General features: G+C 39.5%; 1 protein-coding gene across 13 annotated transcripts in view; it reads left to right on the top strand.

Annotated features, from left to right (window-relative positions):
- The window catches only part of tacc2 (transforming, acidic coiled-coil containing protein 2), a 58,089-nt gene that overhangs the window by 26,679 nt on the left and 15,171 nt on the right, over positions 1 to 16,239 (top strand). For 10 of the 13 annotated variants that reach the window (XM_017308945.1, XM_017308942.1, XM_017308951.1 and 7 more), the window contains 4 exons: positions 2,027 to 2,302; positions 13,212 to 13,318; positions 14,439 to 15,858; positions 15,983 to 16,018. In XM_017308945.1, the coding sequence (XP_017164434.1) occupies positions 2,027 to 2,302; positions 13,212 to 13,318; positions 14,439 to 15,858; positions 15,983 to 16,018 (1,839 nt within the window). The remainder of the gene's footprint in view (positions 1 to 2,026; positions 2,303 to 13,211; positions 13,319 to 14,438; positions 15,859 to 15,982; positions 16,019 to 16,239) is intronic. The other 3 variants (XM_017308954.1, XM_017308946.1, XM_017308952.1) reach the window with 2 other exon arrangements.

Below are 16,239 nucleotides of genomic sequence, written 5' to 3'. Positions count from 1 at the left end.
TAAAGTGTTGAAGAGAAGTTGAGTGTGTTGAAACCTACTCTTGGATGTAAATAGACTGGTTGCCCTGGTGATTGTAGATTTATTTGCTTTGCATGACTGGATAAATTATTGTCTGCAACTTATTCTGACATTTAAAATATAATGGCAGGAGAAAGTAGGGTAAAGTACAAATTTGCCAAACAATAGATGTTTTCTTTAGGCGCTTCTATGTGAGCATTATGAGCTGGCTGTTGGCTGCAGAAAGAGTGATATGGTCCAATCTTTACAGCAATTTAAAAACTCTTTTTTTTTTCTCTGGCAAACTGCAGCTGGTTTCATTTAAAAGTCTGGCATAAAACACCTGGACGCTCAAACCCAGATGTTTCCAGTAGATTACTTTAGTAGTAGCAACCAAAAAGGCCAGAAATCCTTCCAAAGCACATTCAAATGTGCTTATTAACATTCATTAATGAATGATAAGATTGTACAATTATTCATTAAAAAGGCTCTTACAACACTTTTTTTAATTTAACTTTAAGTTTAAGAGTGTGTTGCCCAGCTCCCAGATGAATTGATGGCAGTAAGAACGCATCGGGCAGCTTGCAGGGATAAGGCCTAAGATTGAATTTGTCCCACTTGAAACAGCTCTTTTGCTCTAATTTGTTATATTTATCCTGCTTCTGCTTTGTGCTCATCATATCTGTTGGCACTGCTAAATTAGAAATCATCAGCTGTTACATTGAGTAGGTCAGCTGATACTGAACTTACATAAAATGAAATCTAATCAGAGCTTATTCCACAACTTTTCAGCATCATACTTGTGAATTCACAAGTACTAGTTCAGTTTATTCAGAGGATTCAATTAAGTTCCAGATTTAGAGAATCCAGTTCATTCAGTCACAGTCCAGTCCTATAGTTAGATTTAAATTTAATTGCATAAAAACTAATTCTGCTGATCATAAAATGCCAGGTGGTCAAAGGGAGTTTATATAAGGAAAGCCCAGTTCATGACTTCAGGTGATTGAACTTCCAGCGGTTTCTCATCCCGAGCAAGCATGTGGCGACAGTACAAAGAAAGTTTTGTGTGCAGAAAAAAAAAAGAGAAACACTCGATCGGGCGTACTTTCTATGGCAAAGAAAAACAATAAGAGTAGTCAAAGTTATTCAACCAAACTGCTTTATCAATGGCTCCTTTCAGAAAAGCAACAGCGAAACTGAACACAGAAGCATTGAGCCAGGATTACTTTCTATAGAAAGAAAAATAAAGCACTTAAAATTAATAGTAGAATTAATGACAAACAGTGCTTAGACATTCAGGCAAGTTAAAACAAAGAAAAAAAATGACTCGCATTAGTATAATCTAGTCAAAGTCCTTCCCTTCTGTGCATAAGCAAACACCCACAAACCTCCACGTAGATAAGACGGAGAGGAGAATTGAGGCTTTTTTGTTAGCTTCCCATTGTAGGTCGTATATCTAAATTTTTATTTCTTGCATTTTAAATGCGTTTTAATTTGTCAAACCTGAAAATAAAGGAAGATTTCCTATTGAAAGTATAACATGTCTTGGTAGGAAGATCTAAAAGGAACATGTCTGCTTACATTTGGCTGAATTTGTGCTTTTGATGAGGTATTTTGAGGTTCTAGTTGTCAGAAGAGGCTGCTGGGCTATTTCTGAAGCCAAACAGGAGGCATTCCCCAAGTGCAGAGCAGCTGCATGGGTGTCCAAGGCATTGCCTGTCAGATTAGAGAGCCTACCACTTGTGATAAGGCCAGAACAGATCAGGGTCTAAATCCACTCCACCAGGTGGCCATTGATGACAGAGCCTGCACCATCAGGCTAAACAGGCTAAGTCTCTGAAACAGTAGACTGTCATGTCTGGGCAATAATGAGACAAGCTGAAGATTGAGTTTCAAATAGGAAGACATACTGTCGCCTTCTGTTTTTAGTCAAGTCTGCTTCATAAGTCATTTGAACAGGAACACGACAAAGGATGTAGTTTGTTTCTTTGGTCTGCCCGTTGATGTTGTGCCCTCCCTCCCTCTGCAGACTCTCCTTCGCTGAGCAGGAAGAGAGCGGCCACCCCGTCCCCACTTCTCCCACTCCTGCCCCCAACGATCACAGCACTACTCACCTGCCTGCCGTCCCTCCTCACCTCCACAAAACCCCAGCGCTCGCCCCTCTCACATCTTTGGAGACACTTCTGCCAACCCCACCTGCATCCCCCTGCTTTCCTCCTGCTGTCTCTGTAGACCCCTGTACACTTCCTGCTGAACCCTGTGAGGACCTTTTCCCTGTGTCTGCACCCTGCCGGGTTCTGTTAAGGTACGGTACACATCATTGCCTCTAAACATCTCCATGTTTAAGCCATTTTATCATTTAGCTTTAAAATTCAGCATTGGCAAATGCAATGCAACTTAATTGGACCTTGGAATTTGTCCTGTGTCGACACCGAAGCCAAAAACCCTTAAATTTCAGCATCAAAGCTCTGATCAAATGATACCATTAAATTGACATCTGACACACTTACTCAACTTGTAGATCCTGATCTTGCAATTCTTTAACAGAGAGCTTTTTGAAATACCCATCCAGCAAGGCTTTTTTGCATAACTCAAAGAAATAAAGCACATTTCAGAGGTGAAGCTCATTTTATGTGTATGTTTACATGATAAGTATGCAGCTGAATGGGTATTTTATCTTAGAATAAGCTCTTAAAATAGGAGGAGGAATAAATATCTGAAGACATTTCTATCCAGTAGTTTACAAAGTAAGCACATATTTCACAGATGTTTCAAAATGCAGCTTTGTCCTGTTGAAAATCACCTCTATTTTTAAATGTCTATTTTTAAATGAGTTTATTTTAGTACAAAAGTTATAATTCTTTGTGAAATTATTCCTATACTTCAAATATTTTTATTCATTTGCAACCACAATCTTAAGTGTATTTTATCTGGTGTACTGATTGCAAATGCACACTGCAATTTTTAGTTTATTTAATAAGACTTTGTTCCTATATAATGATCCTCCTACTTTAAATCTATGCACTACTTTATGTTGGTCTGTCTCATAACATGCCAATAGAACTAATCTAATTGTTGTGGTTATTATGTGACAAAATGACAAAAAGGGCAAGGTGTATTCATAATTTTGTAAGGCAGTGGTTTTGTTCTGTTCAAGCATTTTTCTGTCATAAAGCAGCATCAGGTTTTCATATAAACCTATATGCCCTGTCAGCAACTGGGCTTGTTATCCCACTTATAAAATGACAGCATGACACTGCTATGTATGCTGACCACAAAGTGAAATCAAACTGGATTTTTAAAATTGAACATAGCAACCGATACTTACATGTATTCTTTATAACTACTGTGCTTTTATATGTGCAATCATAGGTCGATAAAGCTCCTTTGCGTTTTTGTTTGTCTGGAACACAGTGGTGTATTTCTTATGAAACTCTTGCTAAATTATAGCCACAATATATAAAGTGTGAATAGTTCTCATTGTTTAATCCACACCCTTCTTCTGCAGCCCCTCTTGGCTTTGCATTTTATTGCATAAAGTTTATTTGGAAGGAATGACTCAGCCACTTCTGTGGTGTAATGATTTTGTTCAACCACCAGAGGGTGTTTTCTGCAAACTGTGCAGATGAACGCTGAAGTGCTCACATGTATGCATGACTGAACACAGGGGGACAAATCAGTGCTGATGCAGTACACGATACACAGGTCTCTATGATTTAGACAAGAAGCTTCTAATATGCAGAAGTTTATTTGACCTTGATTTTACCAAAAGAGAGGACTCTCTTTCTCAAGGGAGTCCTAGCCAGGTACATATTTATTTGAAGCAGCTGTGTGAATATTTAGCTTTATGAAAACAAGCCATGCTTAGTGAGGAGCAGAAGGATTAAAAAAACAAAACAAAAAAATCAGTGAGATATAATGTTATATTATTTATAGTCTCTGAGTGACCTGTTCGAGTGCACTGAAGAGGAATCCAGAGCTTTGTAAAAACGTAACATTTGACTCCACAAATGTTCATTTTTGATCAAAGATATGTACGATTATGGCAGAGCATGTGTAGACCTACCACTTCAGTTTCAGGTAATTTTGTTCATTGATTTGTTTACTCTGAGCTAATAGGATGGTAGCTGCTGAATCTGAGCCTTAAGTTTTTCTTTTAGGTTGAAAAATTATTTCTTTATTTTAATGTTCTTAATTGATAAGAGATTGTCACATCTTTCTGTGACTTTTATTTTTGGCAGTAAATCTGTTGGTTTTTCTCTGTCCATAGTGGCTTACAGTTAATTTATGCAGTGAAACTTTAGTTTCTTCTCAAACTATTCTCACCCCTTAATTTTCAGCAACTGTGACCATTACATTTTCTAGTAGTGCCTTCTAAATTTTTAGGAGAAAGGTCCAACTGAAGGTCATTTAAGATGTTTTTAAAATTGCCATACTTGACACAGAAAACCTTCTACTTATTTTGCTTGTGACTGTTATTTTTTATCGTTATCTTCTGCTACAGCAAAACAGCAGCATGTTTCTTTCCTATAGCTAATATTTCAAGAATATTAGTGGTGTGTTTTTTAAAATAATACTGAAAATTTAAAAAACAGCAGAGTACTAAAGTATGGATTTCCACTGCAGCGTTTCACCATATTAAAAAGTTTTTAGCTGTAAACTATTTAAGAAAAATCTGTCAATGACATCACACAAGGCACAAGAATCGATCCAATCACCTGGCATTGGTAAACAATATGCGGGATGAGAGATTTTTAACTAGTTTTCACCTAGACTGTTAACTGACATTCATTCACGTTTCACTCAGTCCTCTTCACAAGCCACTTTTATATTTCTTATTGGTACACACAGTAAATATAGTCTGATCAGTTGCTTTATATCTTAAGTGACGTCACTTACGTTCAGCTTTAACAATTGGCCAGTTTTGCCAGTTTTGTTGGGCATTACATGGTAAACGCAGTGTATTTGTATACTGCTTTATCAAGTCAGAGAACGCCGAAGCACTTCACAGTATGTTCAGTTATTCATATACTGATGGAGAGCAGGCTGACAGAAGCAAGTCTGCCGTACAATCGCCACAAATACGTAGAGGGATAGAGTGGGGCTTTGAACCGGCAAACTATGGGTAACAAGACGAACTTCTACCGCCTGGGTCGTTGTCACCCCATCAAAACATCTGTGCAGATTAATATGAACTGGCTAAAATTTCCCCCAAGAGCTTTGGTGGTCAAGACATTTCAAAAAGGCCTGAGACCAGAATGTTTACACAGTGTCAGGTGGAGAGAAATTTCTCTAAGATGACAACATCAGAACAGTGTTGCATACAGTCTGCCTGGTTCATAAAGCCAAAAGCTGCCAGAGAGGTAGGGCGCAGTGCTCATACTGAAGTGGTTTGTTGGCAGCCTGCAAATTGACTTTGAAACTAAGCTTGAAATTTATTTAGAATTCTGAAATGAAAATTTTGTAAAAAAAAATCCATAAACAAGAATTCACACGTTTCTTTGAAAACAGTGTAAGGAATGTGAGGTCGATGCTGACAACTTTGGTTGTTTAGCTAGCGCAACTGGTCATGGCAGAAGGAACATCCCATAAGTGGAGAATAAAGGTTACCACGGTAACTAACCATTTATGTCCATTTTGCCCTAAAGGACAAAATGTTCTTTGTGGAGTTTTATGTGTTGCTCTGGAGTCTGAAACGGGATACAAAAATGGATATTGAGTTGAATCTTTCATAGCCCACTTATAAATCTTTCAGGAAACCCTGTCACAGCCATTTTTTCCTGTGCATGAGTAGGCTGAATTCTTTATTTCTTTCTGCTCTGCAGCTGAAACTGAGGGGCAAAACTCGACTGTAAAAGAACAGGCTTTTCATTCAATGAACCTACTGGAACAGATATTGGACAGACTTCTGTGTCCTAGATACATCTTTGAGCTTCTGTGGGGGTGGGCGGTCTAAAGGGAAATGATAATCAATGATTTTTCTTTTAGCTGGGTCTGTGCTTTGACTTTCGAACTCGGCTACAATTGAATGGGTTTCTTTGAATTGTAAATCATCAACCATCAAACCATCAAGAATAAAACCTTCTCAGTATGCTTTGCAAGTTCACTCATCAAATAATAAATTAACTTGATGTTCACACCTGGGTTTGTGTTTCAGGTTGTGCTGAGCAAATTGAACAATTATTTTTTGCCCTGACAGACACAGGTATTACACCTGAAAGCTTAGCACAGAAAGTTGGAGCGTCTGCCAGCTCAAGTTATGCTAGAGAGATAGTATTCCCGCAACTTTCCAGGGAGGCACAATAGATTTACTCTTCTCAAGTTGCTTAGCCTCATTTTCCTCATTGTAGCTGAAATCAGTTGGGAATTTGATGAAACTGATCCTGCCCCCCATCCAAAGCCCACAGGACACATTCTTTGCATCTGTCACAGAGATGACTTAAGAAGCCACTCCTTGAGAGAAAACCAGGGCTTCAAGAAAGAGACAGATGAAATCAGATATGAAAATACTTATTAACATTCCCGAATATGACGTGTAAAATGCATTTGAATTAACTTTATTTGCAGCAGCATTATCTCACTCTAAAAAATGGGGAAAAATCCAACCCATAACTTGATTTTTATTTTTTTACTCATTGATGGGGGGAAAAAAAACAATAAAAACAACAATCTTTGAAAGTCCCTTTAGGGAGGGCAACAACTAAAGTTTATTTTAGCCAATAGCCACAAGGCTGAATGAAGACCCAGTTTTATCCAAAAAAAAAAGAAAACTGGTGCCTTTTCAGATGTTACTAAAGTTGATCCTTTTTTTAAAAAAACACTGCAGTTGAGTTGGAGTTGAAACGAAAGATGGATATCTGGAAAAAGGATCACAGCATTTAAAGTACGGCTGAGAATCTGTGATGCTGTGGGACCTTTTTTTCTGGGAAAAGTGGTCAAGTGCACAGCATCATGCACCTTTTTAAATACCAAAATCCAACAGATTTTATTTAAAATCTTTTGGATTGGGTCTTTCAGTAGCATAATGATCCGAAACAAATTGCTAGGTTGTGTAAAGAGGAATTGCACACACAATTTCTTTCTATATTGTAAAAATAGGAGAGGACTGTTGGCAGAATGAGGTACAACAGATTTAACTAGTTACTTTATTGACAATATTTTACTATTGTAGATTTAAATTACTCACTGTATAAATGCATTCAAACGGAAAGTAGGATTTTTCTTAATTTTTAAGTGACATCCGCCGACCACAATAAAAGGTTAATTTATTGTAAGGCTTTTTGCACATTTTTACCAGGTCTCTAATTTTTTAATAAGAGGAGCGTCAAACTAAAAATAGGAAACTGACATCTGTAACTTCAGATTTTACAGTGTCCGCCTCTCCCCACATATTATTGCATTCTGTAGTTGGAAACAAATGCAGTTGTATTTTAAAGTTTTTTTTCTTGTAAAAAACTACTGCTAACTTTATAGACATATAGAAAGAAAAGACTCTGAGACTCTGGTTTCATGCACTCTATTGTTTACCTCAGGCATCTCCCTGGTTGGCTAGACTGTGTTGGATCCTTCCATTGTGTGAAAAAGAGGGAACGACAAGTATATATATTTTTCTATACAGGTCGTAGGCTGATAGAGTGAATATCTGGCACCATGACAGCCATTTAGCGAGGTCTGTTAACTCAGACGTCTGGGATGGTGGAAAAGAGAAACTGAGAGCGAAGGAGAAAGAGACACTTTATCACGGCAGTTTCAGGGTCCATCCATTGTTTGGCTCCCCTGCATAGTCGCATTAGCAGATGAAGGGGGGTGTCAAGAGCTGCTTGTCTTTTTAAAGGCGCAGGAGTCTGGAGTTTAGGGGGAATGAAGGAAAAAAGGGGGAGGAGGCTGTGAGAGCAGCTACACAGCTCAGCGATTTCTATAGCTGAGCAGAGAAAACGCTCTTCAGTCACATCCATAACGACAAGAAAGCTGGAATATTTTTTATGCTTTTTTTATTTTTAAGCTTGGTTTAGATCCCCCTCCTCCCCCCACTGGGTGCTGCATCAATTTGTTTGCATTTGCACCCAATGAGAGGGAGGAATGCTTCCCCGTAAGTTGAGGAGCAGAGGACCGAGGATGCTGTACATGAAGCGAAGAGCCTCTTAAATCGTCCGCCACCGTTTCGCTCCCTAATGCAAGGAGCCCGCTCTCATCCTCTGCACTGCAGCACGGTGCGCTCGCCTCCTCTGACACAGGCTGCCCGCTCTGCAAGCCTACAAGGAGAGGGAGCTTTGGAGGTAGCAGGTGGATGTGGTTGGTGGCTGGACAGCAGGAGCAGGCAGGGGTGGGGGGCAGGGTGGGCAGAGATAGTCAAGGATGGGAGCCAACGAGTCCATGGAGCAAGGACAGATGCGCTGTCCATCTCAAGAGCACATGTGAGTTTGGAATTATTGACTTTTGTGTTTATTGTTCTGATTGGAAGGGAAAAAAAACACAAAATTGTGTCACTTGATGTTTTTTTATTTATTCATGGGTTTAGTGTGTTTTTTTATGCTGCATAGATGTTCACTATAGCTGCCAGGTGATGCCATTTTCTAGATTAAGACGTTGGAAAAACACTAATCGCTTTTGTTTTTTTTTCATCTTGTTTTCTCTATTAATAAACAGTCATAGATATTAAAAAACAAGCATTTAAATGCTGGTCTGATTTGATTTTGCGATGTAAATAAGATCATGTAAACTCGTGTGGACACACACGCACGTTCTTTAGCTGCCAATACTGTATAGTGGCTACAGAAAAACCATAACAGTGCTTACAGAGGGGTCCCTGGGAATCAGAATACAGTGAGTCAGGTGGCACAGGGAGGCTGGTGGGGTGATGTTTTTGTTCTGGAAGTAGGAGGACGCTACTGCCGTGCTGGGAGCTGACGTCGGTGACGGTGTTGAAATAGAACACGCTGTGTGGGGGGGTTGGAGGATAATTCAGGAGTGGATCAGTGCTCCACATCTCAGACACTCTGGTGCTCAATGGTGATGTGAACTGAGGAGAACAGGAAGATGAATATTTTTTTTCTCCATTAGAAAAAAAGAAAAAACATTTGATGGTCTTGCAGTTTCTGTAAGGCTTTTTCCTGCAGATACCAATTTATGCAAATTTGAATTTAATCTTTAAGACCATAATTATTTTAAATTAGTGGGGGGATGCTTTGGAATTAAATGATCTTTGTTGATCATATTTTTAATCAAATATCAATATTGGACACAAACTTTGGTTGGAATCTGAATTAAAGCACACTCTACTACCTTCAGTTGCTCTTTGCAGACATCCTGACTGAGCTTAAGGTACTTTGCATTTTCATTTCAACTATTCAGTCTGCAGGCATTTTGCAAAGCTGTTAGCTGCAAACCCCAAAGCACTTGGAGCTGCAGTACAATACAAGCAAGGTAGACTCAAAGGGGACGAATACAAATGCAAGCCAAATATTTCAGATTTTTCTTTTAAAATTCTTAAAGCTCTTTTATTAAACCTTTATTCAGCTTTGTACTGTTTTGTGCCAGCTGATAACATACACCATTTTAAAAAACATGAACATTTGTGGTTAGCGAAGCATGTTCTAAAACCTACATAGAGACTGTTCAGATGCTGCACAGTTTATGAATATTCATTCATCTTGACAGAAAAGCACAGGAGCTCCCTCTGCTGGCTTGTTTGTCAACTATACAATTTTGTCCCTGTTTTTTCTTCACACTTCTGTTTTTAATAAAGTTCTAACAATAAATCCCAACCATTGAAAACTCCAGTTCTGAATTAGCAAGCTAAGACAGAAATATTGAACTACAAAGTTAAAGATGAAGATGAAGGTGAAGGGAACCTCATACCTGTCAAGTCTCCTGTTTTTTTCCGGGAAACTACCGTATTTTACCTCCCTCTCCCACTGTGCTCCCGTATTAGCATTGTCCCTTTTATATCCCATAGTCTGCCAGTCATCAGTCAGTCTGCTTCCATCTTCTTTTATCTTTTAATCACATTTAAATACTAATTCAGTATTTTATTTGGTTTTATGTGTACCTGTTTTACCCACTGGCTTTCCTCAGGCACTAGAAGTTGTTTTGGCAGTCGGCATCAGACGGTGTTGCCGGCAGCAGACATGTCTGGCTGTCTGACAGCCTGTGTGTTTCTGCCTGGCTCCGCAAAGCGTCCTGTCTCCAGGCAGCCTCCTCAGCCTATCAGAGAGGGCTGTGAAATGCTGCTCTCTTTGTTTATATTCACCCCCTCACCCAGACTATTCAACCATATGGCTCCTGTGTAAAATCTGTTTGCACAGAAGGCAGAAATTTATGTTTGCCCATTTAATTAACTTCCTTAAAATTTACCTTACTTTACAGCGTGGAATTTTGTGCATTTTCCTTCTTGAATAATATGGAGAGAATAGCATCCATTTCTCTGGTTACCATAGAAACACACTGTTTGCAGTGAGATTAATGTTATCTGCTAAACTTGGCTCTGATTTCTTCACTAGGAACTCACCATGACCTTAATTTGAACCTTTGAACCATTTATAGATAAAACTACAATGCAAGGAGTGACAAAAAGCTTATACATAGCTTCACATATTTAGCTATAATATTTAGTAGTTGCTAAGTTAAAGTATGCAACAAAAAAAAGTAAAACTACTAAAATAATAATATTAAGGGGGGAAAATAACTATAAGTAATTTATGTAATTTATTAGCTAGCTGTGAGAAGGTACTAAAAAGGAGCAGACTATATATCAAGACCATTTTGTTTTTGGCAGTTGGACATAAATGGTTATTTCTTCCTGTTGCAGTTTTTTGACATGTGTCTGATGCTTGTCATAACTGGGAAAACAGTCCAAAACCCTGAAAGACGTACGGGCATTCACAGAGTGAGCTGGCTTACATTTCCTTAATTAGTTTTTGATGTATTGTCCTGCTCTTCATCCTTCATGTGCTGCTCAGCTGGGTCTGAAGCAAAGGCTAACTTCTGATTAATGCTCTGCTGTTCTTCGACATCTTTTTCCTCCCCCCTGCTCTGAAACGATGGCATGCTTCTATAACGCCATGATAAGGTGACAGAGAAGCACCTTGTTATTGTGCTTCTTGTTGTTGTCTTGATGTTGTCTTGTCGTCTTTATTGGCTCTTTTGTTCTCTTGTACTGTCACACATTTGATGACATCATCATCATCATATGTAGGAACAGTTTCAGAATTTAACCCATGGTTCTTGGTGTCTAATACTTAAATATCTGAATGAAAATTTTATAAACGCTAGACTGTATGTTTTTCATTGATCAATAAGAGAGAGAGACAAAGGGAGAGAGAGGGTGAGGAAGAGAGAGAGGCAAAGAGAGAGGAGATCTTTTTCATTCTGCATCCACTACTTGTGTGGTGAGGGGACAGACTGATGGTGGCTGATGACAAAGAGAGAAGCAGAGTAAGCTGACCTAAAGCAGGTAAATCTGAACATCAGGCAGCAAAGTGGGAACGAAGATCTTGGAGCATCGTCTTTGGAGGAAGAAGTGTCGCTGCACCTGGCTGCCGGTAGCATCGCAGTGCAGACTGCTGGTAGCCATGGCAGTGAGTACGTGGCAGGCTCTGTCTCCTCTGCAGTGGGCCCGATGGGGCTGGGATACGCTTCTGGGAGGGGCAGGAGACGGGAACAGCCCGGGTTCTGATCCGACTCTGGGGCTCCTGCAGCGTCTCTCGTGGGGTTCTCGTCATGATAATTTATTAAAAGCTGCCGGGGAGGCAGCCAGACAGAGGTGAGACGGGCTTGGGCTGCATGCCACGAAATGATGCTCTGAACTGATGCGTAGTGGTGGTGTTAATCTGTGAGCTCCACTTCCATTGATTCCAGTGTTTCTCGCTATATCCTCTCTAACACAAAATCTTTGTACCCTGAGATGGATGGAGGTGTATGTGTTTGTGTAGGGAAATGTGTCTCTGGTGTGTTATTTCATACCCTTCTGCAGATGTAGCTTTTTTTCATTTCTGCCAATAAAGTCCAGAAACGGAAACGCTTACTACGCTTATTGATGTCATTTATAAACCACATTTATTGGAATATTTCTCAGGTGTTCTTTTTTCTGTTTAAATGTAAAAAGCCTCTAATATTTAGTGTTTTAAAATTCAGATTAAGCATCTGTATAACACTGTTGTAGCATTCGACTGATTAAAGTTATGACAACCTTTTTGTTTTCCAGCACTGGAAATTGTTCTATTCTTGTCTTCATGCAGTGCAGCATTTGGTGCTGCGTAATGTAGCGTTTTACCCAATTAACTTGAACATCTGGCTGGTGTCTGGACCAGTTTTCCTTTTAATTGAAGGCCAGTTTATACATAAAAGTTGTATTTTATTATAGCTTTTCATACTGAGGAGTCCCCCAAACTCCAATACTTTGTCCATTTTTATTTTCACTTTATTTACTCAGTGGTTATCATTCAGTCTTTGCATGACATGCTGACAATATTCAATTGTACATGTCTTTTAAGTCATACCAGTTCATTACGATGTCCACCATTCTAGTGAAGGACTGACTGGTTGATATTAACCTTTATTTAATTTTCAGCAGTTGTCTCAGTAGCATAACATTTCTTTGTAAGAATAATTTTTTATCTGCTCTATGTAATATTCTGTGTTGAAAAACTACATTCTAGTTTTTAATTAGCTGTAAACCATAATCCACAGATTTACAATCACTGCAGGCCTTTACTTAAGTTTCTTTTTTTATAATTGCATTACTGAAATACATTTATTTTCATGGTGACTTGAACCTTTAAACCATTTTTAGATAAAACTACAATGCAAGCAGTTACATAAAGCTTATTCATAGCTTCACATATTTAGCGATAATATTTAGTAGCTGTAAAGTTAAATTATGCAAAAATTTAACTTTTTGCATAAAAAGTAAAATGTTTATTAACTTTTATTAACAGTGTATTACGGTACAGTGTGTTCTCGTGCAGTTCAGAATCAATTTTGAAATATTGGTGCTCACATAAAGGCAGCAAATGACCTGATGCCAGAACATCTCCTCTATCTTTGGAGTAACATTTAAGTTTTCTCTGTTTTTGTTTTTAAATAATTTATTCATTCATTCATTTGCATCGATGGTTACTTGGGAAATAAACAGGCCTTTTGTGAAGCTCTTACTTAATCTTTCTGAATATTTCGCAGCCTTATTAACATCAGGTGTAACTTATGTTTTGCTTTAGGAGCTCAGACTCTGATGGTGCTTTTGAAACTCCCGAATCTACAACTCCAGTGAAAGCTGTTTCTCCTGCTGAACCCCAAAGAGAGCTGCTGGAATCTGATGACAAAGGTACAGTAGGAGATGCTGAGATAGAAGCTCAACTGCTTCAATTGTTGTTATTGAAAAGATTGTTGCATCCTCTAGTGGTGGGAAGCTGAACTGCACTTCAAAACAGTACGGGTTAAAAATCCCTTGAAATCTTCTGGACTCTTTACAGACAATTAAACTAGAAAATTCATTTTTAATAAAGATAACTGAAGAAAAAATTAGTCTTTTTTTAAAAGATGACAGGATTTTGTTAGTGTTTTGTTTGTGCTTTCCCTCTTATTTTAACAGATTTTTATTGATCTTTTTACATGTTATCCGTTGGACCAGATTCTTAGATTGTACAGTGGTTCTCACAACATAATATAAAATATAAACCTTATATAAACCTTTAGATGATCACCAATAATAATAAGAACAAATCAAAAATGCTTTTTAGTAGCCTGTATGTGGCACAGTTACTATAAATAGTGAAAATGTGTATAATGCCTTCATGGTCCTTGACACATTTTGTGTCGTTACATAAACTTCAAGGTATGAAATTTATGTAACTTCAGTTTCAATCACAAAATTGATTGTGAAAATCAATTTTAAATGACTTTCACATTTCTTAAAAAAATAAAAAAATCTCATAAGTGTGCTATTGCCGTTTCACTGATCAATGCTGTCCCTGTCTAACCTGTTGGTTGAGTTGGACTGACATGTCTTTGTAGGTTTACAGTTGAGCCACACTATTTCCATTGTTTTTATATATTGGATTAATTGAACAGAGAACTCTGTGACATGCTCAAACTTTGGGATAAAACCTAATTCTGCTAAAAACAACTGCACAACATCATCCCTGACCTGTTTGATTTGTTCCTTGGTCTTCATGATGCTGTTTGTTCTTCTTCTGAGACCTTCATAGAACAGCTGCGTTTAAACTGAAGTAAACACTATTTAATAATTAGTCTGAAGTCTGTAGATGAAATGTGGCAAAATGTAAATACTTTTTTAATGTAGGTTGACCAACCATGCTTTCTTACTCGTTGAAGATTTAATGAAATGATCCCCGTTTCTCTGTGTGGATGTTACTTGAAGTCAATTTCTTGTATAGCAGGGTGATATTTCTGATACAGATTCATCTTATTTTAATGTTTTGCAGGTTTTAACGGCTCTGAAGGTGATCTTAGTTTGGACATCACTGCAACCGATGCACCTTGTCGGTCCCCATCCATTGCTTTTGATGAGAACAAACCCATTGCTGCAAGCGGGACGTATAACTTCGACTTTTTTGCTGTAGAGCCGACGAGTCACACTCTGACTCGCTCTCTCAGCCTCCAAGGGGGGGAGCTCGATAACTCTAGTCTGCTGGAAGGATCCGCTTCTGGAGCTTTCCGTCAGCACTCCGAGTCTTTCAGCGTTGGCACAGAGAACACCCCAGGGAAGCTCCGGAGACCTAAGAAAGTCAGCCCGGGATCGGTGAAGAAGAAGCCCTTCCTCAGACAAAACTCCAACCCTGATAGCTCAAAGCCAGCCTCCTCTAGCAGCACCCCTGAAATCACAAAGCGGGCGAAGCCTCGGACGGCCAGCCCTCTCCTGACTCAGGAGGATTCGGAGGTTGGCTCTGCAACTCCCAGTCCCGGAGGCACTCTCAGAAAAACCAGGAAGAGCCGTGTTGAAACTCCGCCTCCTCTCCTAGAGGAAACCAATCAAACCTGCCAAGAGGAGAGCAAAGGGGTCCCTGCCTTACCCTTGTGCCAGGAGGAAGTCCTTCTTGCAGAGAGCGTAGCAGACAAAGAAGCCTCTCCAATCCCACCCAGTGCCTCATACAAATGGGATCCAGAAAACTTTGAGAACATCAACCCCTTCAGCACTGGAGGTAGCAAAATCGCCAATTCTCCTGTTTTGGGTCGTAAGGGTTCTGCGTATGGCCCTGCATCTATTCCTCCTCTGAGCCCCCCTGTCCCTGCTGCAGAACCACATCACCATACTGCCATCGCCCCTCTGGAAGAGCTTTCCACCAATCCTGAGGAGCAACCCATTCTACCCAAGCGTCAGCCAGTAAGGCTGGAGTTTGACTACTCTGAGGAAAGCTGTGAGGTGCCACAGCAGACCTCTCCTCCACCTAAGAAATTGGGCAAGAAGCCTCCTGGCAAGATGCTGTCCAGAAAACCAAAGCTGGGGCTGAAAAAAGCGGCTCCACAACAGGTGGAGCAGCTGGACAACACACCCCCTGCAGCCTACAACGGATCGGATGAAATCCCCATTTCTAAAGTGTCGTACAACATTGAACCCGACAAGTGGGATGACCCAAACTTCAATCCATTTTCTGCAAAGAAAAGTATGTCCAACTCCCCCACCTTATCCAGGCCATCAAACAGCTTTGACCCAAACAACATTGAAGAGTCTACAAACCCTTTTAAATCCTCCAACAAAATGACCGCCTCACCTCCCAGGGCGCCTGCCTCTTTTGAAACGTCGTCCAATGACTATGATAATGAAAACGACAGTGACAACATCGGGGAACTGGAGGACCAGAACCAAAACAAACCGGCTAAGAAGAAGAAAACTCCCTTAAAATCGTAAGTTCACACGGTCCTCTGAAAGGCTGATGGAAGAGTCCACACTCCTAGTTTGTGTCTGTTATGCCAGTGTCCTCTGTCTGTCTCTCTGTCACCTGTGTTTGTGTATTCTCATGTATCACAGGAAGCCCAGGGGTGTGTCCTCTCTTTGTTGTCTGTTGTAAGTAGAGGGACAACACAGCCATCTTCCCTTTCCGACCCTAAACTCCATCTTAAAAAGCAGCATGTTGTCCCCTGTCCTATTAACAGAGACATCATCATCCTTTGGGCCTACTATCTAACTAATGCATTTGAACTTTAAAGTCAAATATGAGAACACATGTTTTTAGTTATCTTTTAAATTCTCTTTATAGCTCTGTGTCAGAAATAAGCTTTATTTAT

The sequence above is a fragment of the Poecilia reticulata genome, linkage group LG15 (assembly GCF_000633615.1).
Source record: "Poecilia reticulata strain Guanapo linkage group LG15, Guppy_female_1.0+MT, whole genome shotgun sequence".
In the NCBI taxonomy this organism is placed as follows: domain Eukaryota; kingdom Metazoa; phylum Chordata; class Actinopteri; order Cyprinodontiformes; family Poeciliidae; genus Poecilia; species Poecilia reticulata.
This window is presented reverse-complemented; position numbering and strand designations above follow the sequence as displayed.